At 37.6% G+C, this 16456-nt stretch overlaps 2 protein-coding genes and 2 long non-coding RNA genes across 5 annotated transcripts; 3 read left to right on the top strand and 1 right to left on the bottom strand.

The window, feature by feature from the left end:
* Nucleotides 1–873, top strand: LOC122058654. 2 transcript variants are annotated; one of them, XR_006133863.1, is made up of 3 exons: nt 1–125; nt 210–368; nt 521–873. It is a non-coding gene; the product is annotated as an uncharacterized LOC122058654 (long non-coding RNA). The 2 variants fall into 2 exon arrangements; XR_006133862.1 differs by lacking the exon at nt 1–125 and having other exon boundaries at nt 149–368.
* Nucleotides 874–4548: 3675 nt separating this feature from the next.
* On the top strand, nt 4549–6002 carry LOC122058750. Its single transcript, XR_006133904.1, has 2 exons — nt 4549–4632; nt 5560–6002. It is a non-coding gene; the product is annotated as an uncharacterized LOC122058750 (long non-coding RNA).
* A 931-nt stretch (nt 6003–6933) lies between these two features.
* Nucleotides 6934–7800, top strand: LOC122058962. The gene has a single exon (XM_042621680.1). The coding sequence runs from the start codon at nt 6934–6936 to the stop codon at nt 7798–7800; it is 867 nt and encodes a 288-aa protein (XP_042477614.1).
* Nucleotides 7801–8469: 669 nt separating this feature from the next.
* LOC122058615 (actin-related protein 2/3 complex subunit 2B) lies at nt 8470–11033 on the bottom strand. Its single transcript, XM_042621249.1, has 7 exons — nt 10686–11033; nt 10407–10484; nt 10175–10307; nt 9708–9799; nt 9560–9616; nt 9424–9475; nt 8470–8886 (listed from the first exon to the last, which is right to left on the bottom strand). The coding sequence occupies exons 1-7, from the start codon at nt 10782–10784 to the stop codon at nt 8696–8698; spliced, it is 702 nt and encodes a 233-aa protein (XP_042477183.1). The 5' UTR covers nt 10785–11033; the 3' UTR covers nt 8470–8695.
* Between the last annotated feature and the right edge of the window lie 5423 nt (nt 11034–16456).

Genomic DNA, 16456 nt, shown 5'->3' with positions numbered 1-16456 from the left:
GGAGGCTCATCGAAGCGGACGAAGCCCCTGACTCGAGGATTGCAGGGGAGTACAAGCCTACAAGGTGGAAGACACGGAGGCGGTGCTTAAGATTGGGTTGGCTTGCTGCCATCCTGACCCTGACGGTAAATCGATGGAGTGTTATGCTTATGTTTTACTTTTTATTCTTTGTCAAATGTGTGCCTAATTACATAGCTCGATTTTTGCAGAAAACGCATTTGTCTAGTTTCCGCAAATCTTATTTGAAGACATCCTTTGTTACAGTCCAAAAACTGATGCATGTGAAGAATGATGCTAGATGATGTTGAAAGAAACCAGGCAAAGATTGATGCTATAGAGGCATATGAATCTATATTAAGCTGCAAAAGGTAATTGTTTGCTGTCCAAGGTCATGGTATTAGTTGCAAGTAGTTGATTGTCTTCTGGTTCTTCCATTGGTGGAGTGCGGTTCTTTTTCACCGAATTGCTATTAATTGCCCATGTTGACTTTAAGTCTTATTTTGAATAGCATAATCTGTAGGATTTTCTCTGTTCAAGGGTGTTCCAATAATACTTTCTACCTGGTTTTTGATGGTCCATATGCTTGTACCATGGCTTCAGCAAGCAATGACCTCGGGACTTCATAGACTTGCGTCGTTGATCTCCGTGAGTATGACATTCCCTGTCACGTTCTTTTTGCCATTGATAATGGTGATTTAAAATATTTTCTATTAATTTTGGAGCTTAGATTTCCTTTCACAGTTTCTATGGTTTATAATGAACAATAATTTCGATGATTATGAATTGTCACAACTAAACTTCCTTTTAAATTTCCAGATGCTAAATATGATATAATAACGATGATATCATACATGATGGATCTCTCTCTCTCTCTCTCTCTCTCTCTCTCTCTCAAACACAAGCACATATTTTGGAATGATTCTTTCATTATCTCTATCTGTGGTACCTTTTCTAGGCTCCTGTTTGCATTATACATATACAAAGTAGTTCATCATTTTAAAACTTTGTTAATGTCTTCTAATTAGGAAGGGGCAACAAGGTGAGTTTTGTATAAACCTAGTCTGATTATATCCTACTTCCTGGAAATAAAATCATGTCCCTACTTTCATAAGTTTGAAAGATAAAAAATTATAACCAATTAAATAATAATACAAAAAAACCATCCTCACCCAGCTGGTCTAATTGCAAGATGTAGTGAGGAAGGGAGGAAGGGAGGAAGGGAGAGGTTCTGATCCTCCCCTTGTTATACACAAGAATGTTGTACATCAAATTATAAAGGAGGCAAAGGAAGCTTAGAGGCAGGGTGATGAAAAAGCCAAGAATCTCTAATTCAATATCTATTTTGTTGAGTCAAGATAGTAATATTGCTGAAAGAGAGTTGCTTGATTATATTTTGGAGTCAAGCACAATGAGTAAATCCTTGGTTGACTATGGAGTGCAAAAATCCTGTGTTGTGACTTTTGAGTTTTGACTACTGCAAAATAACTTGCTGATTTTCTTGGTGATACAATAGTTAGTTGTCAATATATAGTTGCACACGAGCCACATCTATGTTCTCTTTCTGTTGAAGACCATTTTTGTACCTGCATCTATCTCTACATGTACATTATTTAGTGTCTTTTGTCCTTATAGTCATTTTTACCTAATTATAAGAAAAGTAATCTTATGTATTACTGATTGATTGAAATGAGGGGATTGAAGGACTGAATTGATCAGTATTACTTTGTTTTCCCCCTTAATATCATAATATAGAACTTTCCAATTCAGTTTGGTGCATATAAGCATTGAAGGTCTATGTCAAGATTTGGTAATTATTTTTGTATATTGTATAAATTATTTGCAAAGATGCGTCAGACATTTTCACTTGACTATTTTACCCTTCATTTTTATTTAAATTACATCACTCCTTCATTATTGCACGGTTTGCACATCGACAGCGATGACAGGTAAAGCTGTAAAGCTTATGTTTTAATTGAGAACTAATGTTTCCCTCCTCCAACAGCCGATTTGAGACCCCTGCAACCTTCAAGTTCTCTCTCTACAAATTTCAGTTCTTTCTCTGGTACTCCAACCTCTAGGACCTAGGTATATCCTTTCAGTCAATTTTATCCTTCTATATTTTATTTTTGAATCTTATTTATGTTTTTTCAATTTCTTCAAATATGAGATTTTGAATCAAATTTCAGCATGCAATAGTGTATTATATAGGGCTAATTTAAAGAGGTCATTTTTGAATTTGTAATGCTTGGTATTCTTATTTTATTAACATGTCATATGTTTTCTTATTAATTATAGAAATGTCCATCAATATAGAAGATGAGCCCGATTGTGGGTCAGATGCTGATGTTATGTCTGATGATGGACGATATATTCCTGGAATTCCATCAACAGAACCTTCAAGTGTCGTAACACTTGAAACAAATGCAACTACCAAAAGGAAAAGAAGGAGTGTAGTTTGGGATGAGTTCACAATCATTGATGGGCAGGGTTTTGATGATGGGAAGAATCGAGCTGAATGTAAAAGATGTAAGCAAGTTTATAAGACTGATAGTAATATTAATGGAACTGGAAGCCTTAGGAGACATATTCTACATTGCCCAAAAAAGAAAAACAAAGGAAACACAAGCACCCAAATGATTTTGGGTGTAAATGATGGGAAAGTGATGATAAGAGACCAAAAAGTTGACCAAGATTTTGTGCGGGACAAAATTACGAAGCTTATTGTGAGACATGAGTTACCTTTAGTTTTTGTTGAGTATGAGGAGTTCAGAGAGTTAATTACATACCTTTTTTCCGAGCTATACCCATATTGCTCAAAACACACAAATGGCGGATATTTTGAGGTTATACAATTTGGAGTCCATTAGAATCAGGAATTTACTTAATTCATTTCTTGGGAGGATTTCTTTGACAAGTGATTTATGGACATCTATCACTAATGATGGATACATTGCTTTGACTGCCCATTACATTGATAAGGATTGGGTGTTGCATAAGAAGTTGTTGAAGTTTTGCATCATGCCACCTCCACACACTGGCATCCATATTTGTGAAATAGTTTCAAAAATCTTGTCTGACTGGGGTATTGATCGAAAATTTTTTTCTTTAGATAATGCCACAGCTAATTTCTGTTTTGTTGACTTGTTGAAGAAAATTTTGAATTTGAAGAATGCTCTTTTATGTAGAGGATTACACTTTCATAATAGGTGTTGTGCACATATTCTCAATCTTATTGTACAAGATGGACTGAAACACATAGATGACTCTGTGGTGTTGGTGCGATCTAGTATAGCCTATGTGAAAGGATCACATACAAGAAAAATAAAATTCTTGAAAATTTGTAAGCAATTGGGATTACAAAGTAGTAAGGGCTTACGTGCTGATGTCTCCACAAGGTGGAACTCAACCTATCTCATGCTTGATTCTGCATTATTTTATTGTAAAGCATTTGAGAACCTTGGACTAGTGGATGACAACTTTAAAACTTGTCCTAGTTCTGAACAATGGTTGAAGATTGAGAGATTAACGAGTTTTTTGTATCCCTTCTATGCAATTACTGTTTTGCTTTCTGGTTCCAAGTATCCCACAGCAAATTTATATTTTGAAAATGTTTGGGAGATTCACAAAAGTTTATTAGAAGAGGTATCACATGGGCTCAACTTTATGAAGCCAATGGCAATGGAAATGAAGAAAAAATTTGACAAATATTAGAGTGAATATAGTCTAATTTTGGCTATTGCTTTGGTGTTTGATCCTTGTTATAAACTTAGTTTTGTGACTTGGGCATTTTCTAAGCTTTGCAACCTGGACTTAAATGCATCTACAATGTGCAACAATGTGAGGAATTCTTTATATCAATTGTTTGATGAGTACAAGAGTATGCAATCAAGTGACTATGATGTTCCTACACTTACCCATCGTTTTGGGAGATCTAGAACAAGATTTGTAAGTAAATTTACATTTTGATAGTAATTTTGATTTATTTTTTAATACAAGTTTTCAACATTCATTGCTAATCTTATTAATGATTCATATTTCGGCTATTTCTCAATTTTCATAGGAATTTATGGTATCCGAGCTTGCTGAGATGGATAATGGAAATAAATCTCAATTGGATATATATCTAGATGAACCCAAGGTCCCATTCAATGATAATGAATATGATGAGTATGATGTGTTGGCATTCTGGAAAGCAAATGGGTCAAGGTATCCAGATGTGACTCGAATGGCTCGTGATGTCTTAGCTATACCAGTTTCCACAGTTGCTTCAGAGTCAGCTTTTAGCGCAGGGGGCCGTGTTATTGATAAATATCGGATCAAACTCCTACCTACCAATGCTGAAGCATTAATATGCCTTCGGGATTGGATGTTTGATATAGACTTCAGAGGTAATTTTTCATTCAGTATATTTTTCATTTTTAATTGTCTTAATTAGTTAATTAATGTCTTATTTTACTTTGTATGTAGCTGAGCCTTTTGATGATCCCACTGATGCGGATAATGCACTTGGAAATATACTAGAACTATTGCACATTGAAAAGGAGAGAGGTGCAGTAGCTAGTTCTTCAGCTGGTCCTACTCCTAGAGAAGGATAAGCTCAATGTGCCTACAACAAGAGAAAGACCTTCCTAGGTACCTGCAAATTCTAACATCTCTGATTTGTTTGCTGGTTGTTATTGCTTTTTGCATGTTGTGGTAGTTGCACAACCACATAGGTTATCCAAATTTATATCTTCAAGGGGTTTATTCTGTTACATATATTCATTAGTTGAACATTTGTTAGTGCTTTAGGTATTATAATGCCTCTATTGCTTGTTATTTTCTGTATGGTCTAACTGTAGATGATTTGATAAGGTTTGTCTTTGGATATACCTGTGGATAAATGAAAACAGTGTTGTGGGAGCCATTGGAAAGATATTTATTGCAAGTTTGTCTTTGGAACTATAGCCTTATTGCTTTATAGTCTAAGGGATCTCATGGTGGTCCTTCTGACTTTTTTCTTAATATTTCTACATAATATCTTCACTTGTTGATGTGCAACTGTTTGTTCATTTTTTTCCCAGTCGTATCTTTTACTGCAGCACTTGGTTTCGTTTTTTATGGAGGTAAGTGAGTCTTCTCAATTTTAAAGCATGTACAATTGATCTAGATTCCTGTTAACATAGTTGTCAAGGTGTGCCTTGGCGGCTTGTTGGTGTCATTTTTGTTTTTCACCCCTCCACCGCCTTGGGTCATCTAGCCACCTTGACAACTATGCTTTTCATGTGTGTGCTTTGTTTAGTTTAAAAGCTTTTGGATCTACTGGAGTTATTGTCATATCTTTTGTTCTACTTGTAGATTATTTTTCATCTTTTAGGCCTTATAATATTTTCAATTATAATTAATTTGTATATATTGTAAGAAAGATAAATCGGTAGTTGCTGCTGTTCTTGTTGGGAAAACTTTTCCCTGTATTAGTGTTCTACTGTATGCTTGAATTTTATTTTTCACTCGTGAGGTTTGAAATATAGTTTTCATTTATCTTGCTAATGAGAAAACACTAATTCTTTCTGCTTTCAGGTGTTGAGAAAGCTTGTGAATGATGTATCAAAGTTTTTGAATGACAAAATCACCAAAGCTGTGGTAACAGTGCCATTATACTTCAATGATTCCCAAAGTTGTGGTAAAGAAACTTGTTAATGTACTATCATCTCTAGCAGAGGTATGGAAGCCATCAGACTCAGAGGACATCTATGGCATCCAGATGAAGTATCAAGGCACTAGCATCAATGCCAAGAGAAGAAGAATGGTGCACGGTTTCATTAGTTTCAAAATTCCAAGTTTCTTTAGAAATTCTAGTCTTAGTGAGAATTCTATTCCTAGTATAGTGTGGAATTCTGTTTGAGTTTTGCTTTCAGTTTCTTTCCCCTTCAAACTATTTTTACCTGTCTTCGTCCAAGGCTCCAAGCTGTATAAGGTCTCTATAGATACAATCTTGTTTTGAATTGGTTTTCTTTATCTCATCAAGTCCTAGTTAATTAACAATCTCCAAACATAATAATATAATGGGGAATTTTTAACTAGTTTTAAGTTAAATAGTTAACTAGTTTTAAGTTAAATATATTGGTTGTTTTTCATTTTTCAAATATTCATTGAATTGCCTAAATGCTTAAGCAGGTCAACAGGTGGTTGTTTCCTAATGGTTCCATATCGGTTCTCCATACCGATTTAAAAAATCGATCCAAACCGAAATGAACTTGATAAATCCAAACCGGTACCAACCCAAACCCAAACCACACCGAAACTGACATCGGACCGAAACCGATAAATCCTAAATGGGTCGGTTTCGATCAGTTCTAAAGTCACACCGAAACCGATGAAACCGGACCAAAACCACACCAAACCGGGCCGTTGACACCCCCTACCCTCACCTCAAATGAAAAGTGGAAATGCCCACTTGGTTGAAGCTTCCACCGAAGCCTCGAACCTGAAAATCCCAGCCTAAGCCTGTCCTGGTTCAGGGTAGGCTTGAGTTCACAGGGCCAAACTTACACCTCACTTTCCACATCTTTAGATTCCACAGCCCAAATTATTATCACTGCCAGTCTTCATGATGCTCAAGCTTTGGTTTCCCTAGTCAACGGTCATGAATAACGATGAACAAATCATAGGGCTTTATCGATCCTTCTCATTCCCAACTTACATTACTTCCAGACGGGCAACTCCTTCTCCCAAAAAATATTTTATTCTCCTCTGTAAACCTGGATCATAGTTAGACGAATTGAACTACCCCCTAACCTATCTCTGCAGGAACTTTTTCCACCAAATTGTGAAGGGTAACGCGCAAAGAACTACTCTGTTATGGATTTGGATCTCTGATAGAGAAGGACTAGACAAGTATTCTTTGTTTTTTCTTCCATAACGGAGGGAATAGAAGGAAACCAGAACTGGAAAATGGGATCATTAGCAACCAATTTCTTTGCATTTCTCTTCTTCTTCCCAATTGGAACTCGTCGACTCCTTTGCGCATTCTCTCTCCACCTCAAGAACCCATGCGTCTACAGATCAAAGATATGGTATATGTCAGAACCCAGATGGAAAAATATTGATTTATACATCCTGCTTATTGCCCTTCCCATTGCTTCATTCTCCGAGATTTTCTTCTTCTTGACGTTCTCTGGTCATTCGACGTATCGATTCGCTTTCTTTCAGCAAGCAGCAGTTATTAGTCTCTTCTGGGTCCTCGTCGTTTTGGTGATTCTCCGAGAAAACATTGACCCTTTTCTTATGCACGAAGGTCTTGTCTATGTTTTCGCTGGAATTGCGTTTCTCATAGAGTATTCGCTGATGGGATTGGGCATTACAGGGCTCGGTGGCCGTGTTTATGAATTGTTAGGTGGGCTCACACTCGTATGTGCTGCTGCTTGCTTTTACCTTTCCTTCAGGCCTACAGCGTTTTTCGCAGAAGTGGCGCTATCTTCAGGTCTTATTTTCAAGGGGACTTGGGTTTTGCAGGCTGGCTTGTCCTTGTACTCTGACGCCTTCTCGTTGATGGGTTGTCGTAAGATCTCAATGTCTCCTGCACAAACGACCACTGATGTTCAGTGCGATCTGGAGGATGATAGGTTAAGAGGTGTGGCTCTGATAAATCTTCTGTTTGTGTTACATTTGATTGGAATCTTGACCATGAGTTTCAGCTTGTTTGGGGCTCTATCTTGGAATCGCAACTTGAGATGTGGGGAGGGGGCTGGTCCTTCAATGGCAGATGTTGAGTCAGAAAGTATGTTGACGCGCCCGCTTCCGGAATCTGAGTTGGAGTAGACTAGTCGAGTCTTTGCTATTGTGTATTTGGTTACAGAAAAGTTTGTTTTGAATGAAATCGATCAGTTTCAGTGAAACATTCGCTCATTTCTACAGGTATGTAGCTTCATGTTCTGTTCCATTTTATGTTGTTTTACACACAAAATCTTGTTCCTGTAGTAGCTCATAATCTAATCATAATCCAGTTGTATATTCTTCCTGTTCACTTTCCAAAATTATGAAATTAGATTGTTTTTTATATAAAATATCTTGTAGAGCCGATTCAAGTGCAGGAGCTTTACTGAAAGAGTGAGATATTACAAACAAGCAACAAAATCCATCAATTGGACAGTCAACTTTTGCATTGAGAGTCTTTGGTGGTTAAAATTTTGTTGCTGTTTGCTGATTGACACAATGACCCTCTTCCTAGTCCCGAAAAAGGCTTAACTAATTTGTATAAACTAGCTTCACTAGTTCCAATGGAATCTGAAAGGTTGCTTTCAGAGACAGTTTTGCCCTAGCACTATTGTATCTAAGGCCAAAGGACAGATGACCATTATGTCTGGTTTGTTATACTTCAAAATCATTCACTTTACTACAATGGGCTTCTATAACGTCTGGTACGATCACATCCTCAAGCATCGGCAGGGATTTGCATATTTCCCAAGACTTGATAATTAGCATGGCATGTGGGCTTAATTTCTTTTTTTCACTTTCAAACATGAACATAGTCAGATGAATGAGAATTTTTGTATACATAACTCAGCTAGGCATAATTGTATCATGTGAAATCAATAGTGTCTTCTTTGTGGTTGCTTCAATGCTGTTACAATCACAAATTTCTAGCATACATTCCATATGTTACAGATCATGAAGTTAGGACTGCAAAGAAACATAATTTGGGGCATTATTAGAATTAGTCTAATTTGCCATATCTCTTCATGGAATTAAATTTTGGAATTTTCAACAATCGTCGTCGGAACCGATTGAATGCATGAAGTTTAATTGGGGAATGGATTCTCTTGACCTTCTTGCTAAAACTGTAACACTTCCCTTTAAAGATTTTTGATTTTGAGAAGGTTAGCACTTTCCTCATGTACTTACACCCTGCATCAAAACCACGTGGTTTTCATTAGAAAAAATGTATCAAAATCAACTGCCTTAACAAACTTACTGCAACTGTTTAATGGTTGGCAGTTCTCTTCAGAGTACCCAAAGGTCTGGAAGAAGAGAGAAGAACCATGTTACCTGATCCTTCTCCTGAGTAAACGGTTAAATGTTGAAGCCATTGTGTATGACTGTACTCTGTTAGTGATATAACCAGCCATATTCTATTTACTGACATATTGTGAGGGCATTGGCATTTCGAGCACAGTTGTCAAGGCGTCCCTTAGGTGCCCAGGTTCCTTGGACGCCTTGTTGGTGTCGCCTTGCATCCAGGCCTAGATGCCATGACAACTATGTTTTCAAGTAGCTGACATGAAATTTCATTGAAAATATACCTATCCAATACAACATGGAATACATTTTGAAGTATCTGGGAAACAGGCCATGTTATGGTCTCGGGATATTTTAGGTTTTTTAAATGACACACACACACACACACACATATATATATATATATATATGTTTGTATATATTCACCTCGGACTTCCTTGTACTGTTCATCTTCTCCTATCCCTGATTCCTGCAGGACCTGCAAGTTGGACAGGGAGAGAGGGTTGAAATTTAATAAGACATATATGGGAATAAAGGAGCATTTCAGTTTTAGATCCATCACCTGTGCTAGACTTTCCGAACGCTTCCTCATCCTTCTTTGTATAAAACCTCGGGTACACTGTAGAATCAAGTATTGTTAGCCAGATATGTAGGAAGCAGTGGTAATTTACAGAATCGTCAAACAACCCAAGATAAAAATGGATTTCTACCTTTACATGATACTTCACATAAGCATAGAAGTTCAATAGACTCCATGCAGTCCTGTCAAGCTTCTCTCCTTCAACATGACGTGAGAAAATATCTGTAAACATGTGATGTGGAAATGTCTTAGAGTAAGTACATCCATCAGTTTACCAATCTAAAATAATTTTAAAATTTATTATTATTTCCATATATGAAGGAAAATCAACTTCTAAATATTTAGTGCCATCACTTATTTTCCATGTACTTGTGAATTTATGTTCTATTGCATGGTGGTAATACATGTGTGCATCTGTTAGATCCCTTTCATTTCATAACTAATGTACTCCTGATATTACAAAACATGATTGGGTGCCACTGCCTTTTGAGGGACTTGTTCAGTAGCCAAAACATCATCCTCTGGTCTTTGTCCTCGCCTCATGCACCAGAAGGTTGAATTGGTTTCTGTCAAAAACTAGGATTTGGAAATTCTTACCAAAGGAGACGAATCCTCCATTTGTGCTCAGATCTTCGAAAGTCTCTCCTCTTAACTCTGGAGGAGGTATGGGTGACCAGGTGCAAGGAGGTGCTTTGACCCATTCTGCTGAACATCCCACATCCATGAGTTCCTGTTTTTATTTCAAGTAGGTTGATGAGGAGGATATACTTGAATGCTATCATTCTTCACAAAAGATATAACACACTTATAAATTATATTAGCCAACAACCTGGAAGAAGGCTGTCGCAATAATCACATCCGTATTGTCTCTGAAACGCATAGGAAATACTGCAGTGATCTTCTTTGGCTGTGAAACACATTGAAGGACTTTTTTTAGTCAATGTGAAGTTGCACAAGCAAACATGATATATATATATATATATATATATATGCCAGAATCAGAATTTAACAAAACTTTCCAGCTTTATGTTAACGGGAAAGTGATTCTTTGGCATACACTTCAACTTCACCTTTAGTAATAAAAGTAATCGATGCTCAAAGAAATTACCATTCTGATGATAAAGAAAGGTTCTCTGGGATGATAAATAAGTTTGATGGGCTTGTACATCACTAGAGATATATCCTGGGAACCAAGATTCCACAACATTTCTTTCAGCTGTGAGCTCAATATCACTGCTTGCACTGCAGAGATGTCTGTGATCACCTTCACACTTTCTGAGGGGAAAACAAGTGGAAAAAAAATGCATGTCCTTATTAAGATAGGTATAATTAATTGATAGATAATGTCATCATGGAATGAGCTAATTACCTTCACTAATTCCAAGACACGGCCTCCGGCAGACAGCTATGTAAATTAATAGCATTTTATGAATAAAATTGTTTTTTTTTTATAGGTAATATGTGAATAAAGTTGTTTCTGTTGCTTCTCCTCCTTGAAGAGAAAAGCAAATGCAAGAAAGAAGTAAATAATCAAATGGAAAGGAGTTGAGCATCTCTTGTCTGGTGCAGCATAATAGGGGATATTTCAATACCATAACGAGCAGAGAAGTGGTAAGGAGCTCGTCATTAGTAAGAAGCGTGGTTGTTTTAGTGCCAAGGTTAGCCCAAGCCACCATGATGTAATGGGTTTCTAGCCACCTAGGGTTATTAAGTTTCATAAATTCAAGGAATGTCCAGAAATGCAGGTGAGGAACTATGAATCAGAATACTAGTGGGTAGTCTAAAATGAGTCAGAATCAATTTTTTTTTAAGTGGGTCTGATCTGGCCAATATGCAGGTCGAGTGCTCAGTTTACTTAGGAGAGCAGAAAAGTAAAATATCAAGGTAATCCAATGGTCTGATTCCAAGATATTGAGAATCCTACTTGAGATAGGATAGCTCAAGAACTAGAATTTGATTGTTTAGTTTAGAAGATTCAGAATAGCAATCAATGAGAACAGAGTTATGGATAAACAGCAACAAAGACTAAGCAGAAACAGTAGAATTTTAATCTGAAACCAGATTTCAGAAAATATTTAAAAATAGAGTGATTTTAAAAAATCAGGCTTGAAATATGACTTTGAAATCAATGGAAAGATGAGTTTTTGAAAATAGAATCAGAACTAGAAGTAAAACTCAGGAGGAGAAGATGACTTGCAGGATATTATCAAGCAAAACAGAATTAAACGAGCAGAGAAAAGCATGCGCTGAATCCCACCAAGGGTTCGCTGCATCTCCCTCTCATCACTTGATTTGATGGAAGGAAGAAAAAAAGAAGAGAAAGAGATAAGTGATTGAGGAATCCCACCAAGGCTTTACTGCATCTCACAGAAAACTATTGCTCTGAATGTCGCAGAGCTAGGGACAAAAGCCAATTCTATTCAACTGTAAATTGTAGGGAGGGCCTAGCCCTCTACATGTATTGAAAGACTTTGATTAAGATTGATTTAAACTGGTTTTAGGAAAGCTGAGAGCCACTTAGAATCAATCCTGGACAAAACATGAAAAGAAAGAAATCTAAACAAAGTAGGAAAGATTCTCCTATCTACAGGCCATTGGTGAACTAGGTCCTAAGTAATTCTGGAAAACTGATCTAAACCAGGTCCAATCCGGAACCCAAGCTAAGTTCTGGTCTTCTTCCTCCTGTACTGCAACCTGAATCTTGAATCTGCATCATTATGCCTCAGGAATGACTTGGTGAGTACAAGGCCCAGAAAGTGACTACCATATTCCAGGTATATTTGCCATGTAACAGGTTTCTTTTCTTTATCCAGGTATGTTTCCTTCATCTTGTAGGTCTGGATACTTGGGTATCAAGGCACACTTTGTCACTTAGGCGACACCTTGAGCTCACATTGATTTTAGTGTGGTCAATCATTTGGCTCAGTGTATTACTTGACATCAGCCGCATGAACATGTGCCTCCAATCACTCTATGCAAGGCCAAATCCGTTGTTAATTATGAACACTATGTCTGTGCTTGTGACTCCAATCCAAGACATTTCCTGCCTTCTCCATGTTGTCTTAACATTTCTAATGTGTAAAATATCATTCCTTCTATCCAGTGCATTTGTTGTACTTGATATTGATGTAGCAGCGTTACGATGGATCGACCCAAACCCAGACCAAGAACCAGATCCAATTTGGGTTCCAAATTACTGATTTGGGTTTAAGATTATTAGAATATTCTAGGATTTTATTTTACTTGATAATATTTGTTATCTTTTATTTTAGGTTATTTTGGGGTAGCTATTAGGTAAGTAGAAATTTTCAATTTTAGTTTTATTGTGTTTCTATTTTTATTAGACTTTAATTTAGGGTGCAATTAAGATTTTCTACTTCAGTCTTAGGAGTTTTTCATTTTGAATTAATATAAGTAAGGCCTGTAACCCAAGGAATTGGGAAGTTGATTAATGAAGAATAAAAAAGTTGTGAAAGGCATGTGTGGCTGCTCTCTCTCTCCCCCCTCCCCTCCCTTAACCCCCCCTCTTCCCTGCGATCTCTCTTCTCCCCTCCCCTGCTGATGCAGATTTATCACCAAAATGGACTTGTTTTCTTAGGAATAAGCCTATGGTTGGGTTGTATGCATGTTGGGCCTTTAGTCCAAGGGTTTTTTTAATGTAATAGGCAACTTCAATAGTTTAATGAGTCTAAACCATGGTAATAGGTATGCATACGGGATTAGTTACTCTGGTTTACATGTTTTGGTCTAGCAGTGGTTTGGTTCATTAGTTGAACCAGTCATGGGGTCAATAAATGTTTAGAAGGTACTTTTACTTTTACTTTTACTTTTTACTTTTCTAAAAAGGGGGAGGAGAATCAACTCACTTTTGTAAGTAATGGTGGGGTGAAGACTTTCCCATACCAACTTTAAGAGGTGATGATTTTTCCACCTTTGGTAGTTGGGGGATGAAGACTTTTCCACCTTTGGTAGTTGGGGGATGAAGACTTTTCCACCTTTGGTAGTTGGGGGATGACTTTTCCATTGTAACTTTAAGAGGTGAGGATTTTTCTACTTTTGGTAGTTGGTAGGTGAAGACTTTTCCAACTTTAGTAGTTGGAAGGTGAAGACTTTCCTACCCCAACTTTAATAAGTGAAGACTTTCTACTATTGTTAGTTGGAAGTTGGGTATGTAATGTTTTGTTGAGTTGGTCCTATAAATAGGGATCAATTGTAAGCATTCAAGGAGAACTCAGAATTTGAAATCAAAGTTTGCTTATGCAACTCTCTTCTTGTGTTTGATCAAGAATCTCTTGTGTTTGATCAAGAAATCCCTTGTGTTTGATCAAGGTAGGTTGGTGTTTGATCCAGTCGATCCACCTTGCGGTGTGAAGCCCGGGTGTTATATTATTGTTTATTGTTCCATCTTTTTTTTCATCTTTCAACAAGTTTTAGCAATATCCTATTCTCCATATCTAGAATTCCCTATTCTCTGAGAAAAGATCCTACCCTGGTACTGTTTTGAGCTTCCTCAATTTCAGTATTACATCAATTGGTATCAGAGCATGGCAGAGAATGAGTCACAGTGGCCGCCGCCTCCACCTGATCCAATGGCAAAAGTCATTGAGATGCTTCAACAGCTCTCTACTGGACAGAAGATCATAAGTGCGAGGTTGCAATCACTTGAGAATCAAAGTACTACTCCAATACAAGGTAGCAATGTACCATTCGAAAGGGAGGACAGGTATCAACCACAATCTGCTGTGCATCGTCAACATAGGAGAAGTGCTGAAAGGGCACAACAAAGAACCCCTACAGCACCACCTACCTTTGAGGAGCATGTAAGATCTTATTTCAATGGTGATCTTGAAGCACCCCGTCGACGTGCTGATGAATCACAGAAGGTCAAGCTTGAATTAAAGGAGTTCAGCGACAAGCATGATTCCCAGGTATTTTTTGATTGGTTGGTTACTTTAGATAACTACTTTGACCGGTTTGAATTATCTGAGTCGCACAAGATGAACCTAGCGCATACTAAGCTAGTTGGGTCAGCCCGCGAGTGGTGGAGAACCAAAGAAAGGGATCTAAAAGATCATGGTAGATCTCCCATTACTTGGGAAGAAATGAAGTACGAGTTGGCGGGCATGTGCCTATCTAAACATGAACGAAGAATGTACTTCCCTCCACCCGAGTCCCCTTTAAAGTCTTCTTTAGATTTCCAAAAACCACCCACTGGTGACAAGAGCATGAAAGAATTAACAGACCACATGGCCATTCTTGTACAATATGCAAAGGAGCAACATGAGAAGACACCTCCCATCACCGAACCAAAGTCAGAAGTTGAGGTTAGTGTGGAAGAAATTCCAGCAATTTCTACTGTCAAAGAGGGGTTAGACAATGATGATCCCATCACTAAGACTCATGTGGAAGAAATCGACATTGAAGACATTGTTCTTGAAAAGTTGGAGCTTATGCCTCAAGTCTTTGCCAAGGAGATTACCAATGTTGAGGACTCTATAAATTCAACATTCACAACCTATATTGATTCAGAGGATGATCATGTAGAGTTCATTATGCCACCATGGTTCTTTGAAGAGAGAACTCCACACGTTGAAGACTTTATCCCCAATGTTCCTACATCACTCGAGTTTTGTTTGGGAATGGTCAAAGCTGCTACTCACATGTGGTTTCCCCCTCATCACTACAAAATTCGAGGACGAATTTTTTCAAGCTGGGGAGAGTTGATGCAGATTTATCACCAAAATGGACTTGTTTTCTTAGGAATAAGCCTATGGTTGGGTTGTATGCATGTTGGGCCTTTAGTCCAAGGTTTTTTTAGTGTAATAGGCCACTTTAATAGTTTAATGAGTCTAAACCATGGTAATAGGTATGCATACGGGATTAGTTACTATGGTTTACATGTTTTGGTCTAGTAGTGGTTTGGTTCATTAGTTGAACCAGTCATGGGGTCAATAAATGTTTAGAAGGTACTTTTACTTTTACTTTTACTTTTTACTTTTCTAAAAAGGGGGAGGAGAATCAACTCACTTTTGTAAGTAATGGTGGGGTGAAGACTTTCCCATACCAACTTTAAGAGGTGATGATTTTTCCACCTTTGGTAGTTGGGGGATGAAGACTTTTCCACCTTTGGTAGGTGGGGGATGAAGATTTTTCCACCTTTGGTAGGTGGGGGATGAAGACTTTTCCACCTTTGGTAGTTGGGGGATGACTTTTCCATTGTAACTTTAAGAGGTGAGGATTTTTCTACTTTTGGTAGTTGGTAGGTGAAGACTTTTCCAACTTTAGTAGTTGGAAGGTGAAGACTTTCCTACCCCAACTTTAATAAGTGAAGACTTTCTACTATTGTTAGTTGGAAGTTGGGTATGTAATGTTTTGTTGAGTTGGTCCTATAAATAGGGATCAATTGTAAGCATTCAAAAAAAACTCAGAATTTGAAATCAAAGTTTGCTTATGCAACTCTCTTCTTGTGTTTGATCAAGAATCTCTTGTGTTTGATCAAGAAATCCCTTGTGTTTGATCAAGGTAGGTTGGTGTTTGATCCAGTCGATCCACCTTGCGGTGTGAAGCCCGGGTGTTATATTATTGTTTATTGTTCCATCTTTTTTCATCTTTCAACAAGTTTTAGCAATATCCTATTCTCCATATCTAGAATTCCCTATTCTCTGAGAAAAGATCCTACCCTGGTACTGTTTTGAGCTTCCTCAATTTCAGTATTACATCACCCTGCAATCACCAAGCAATTTTTACCAAGTGTCCACCTTCGGCTCCAGCCGATGGGTCTGTCAGATGCATGGATCTAGGACTTGGACGAAGGACGACCCTTTGATAGTCAGACGGAGGTCGACCCTGCAATCACCAAGCAATTTTTACCAAGTGTCC

Source organism: Macadamia integrifolia, chromosome 13, assembly GCF_013358625.1.
Source record: "Macadamia integrifolia cultivar HAES 741 chromosome 13, SCU_Mint_v3, whole genome shotgun sequence".
Taxonomy (NCBI): Eukaryota; Viridiplantae; Streptophyta; class Magnoliopsida; order Proteales; family Proteaceae; genus Macadamia; species Macadamia integrifolia.
The sequence above is the reverse complement of the archived record's forward strand: the minus strand, read 5'-3'. Positions and strand labels throughout refer to the sequence as shown.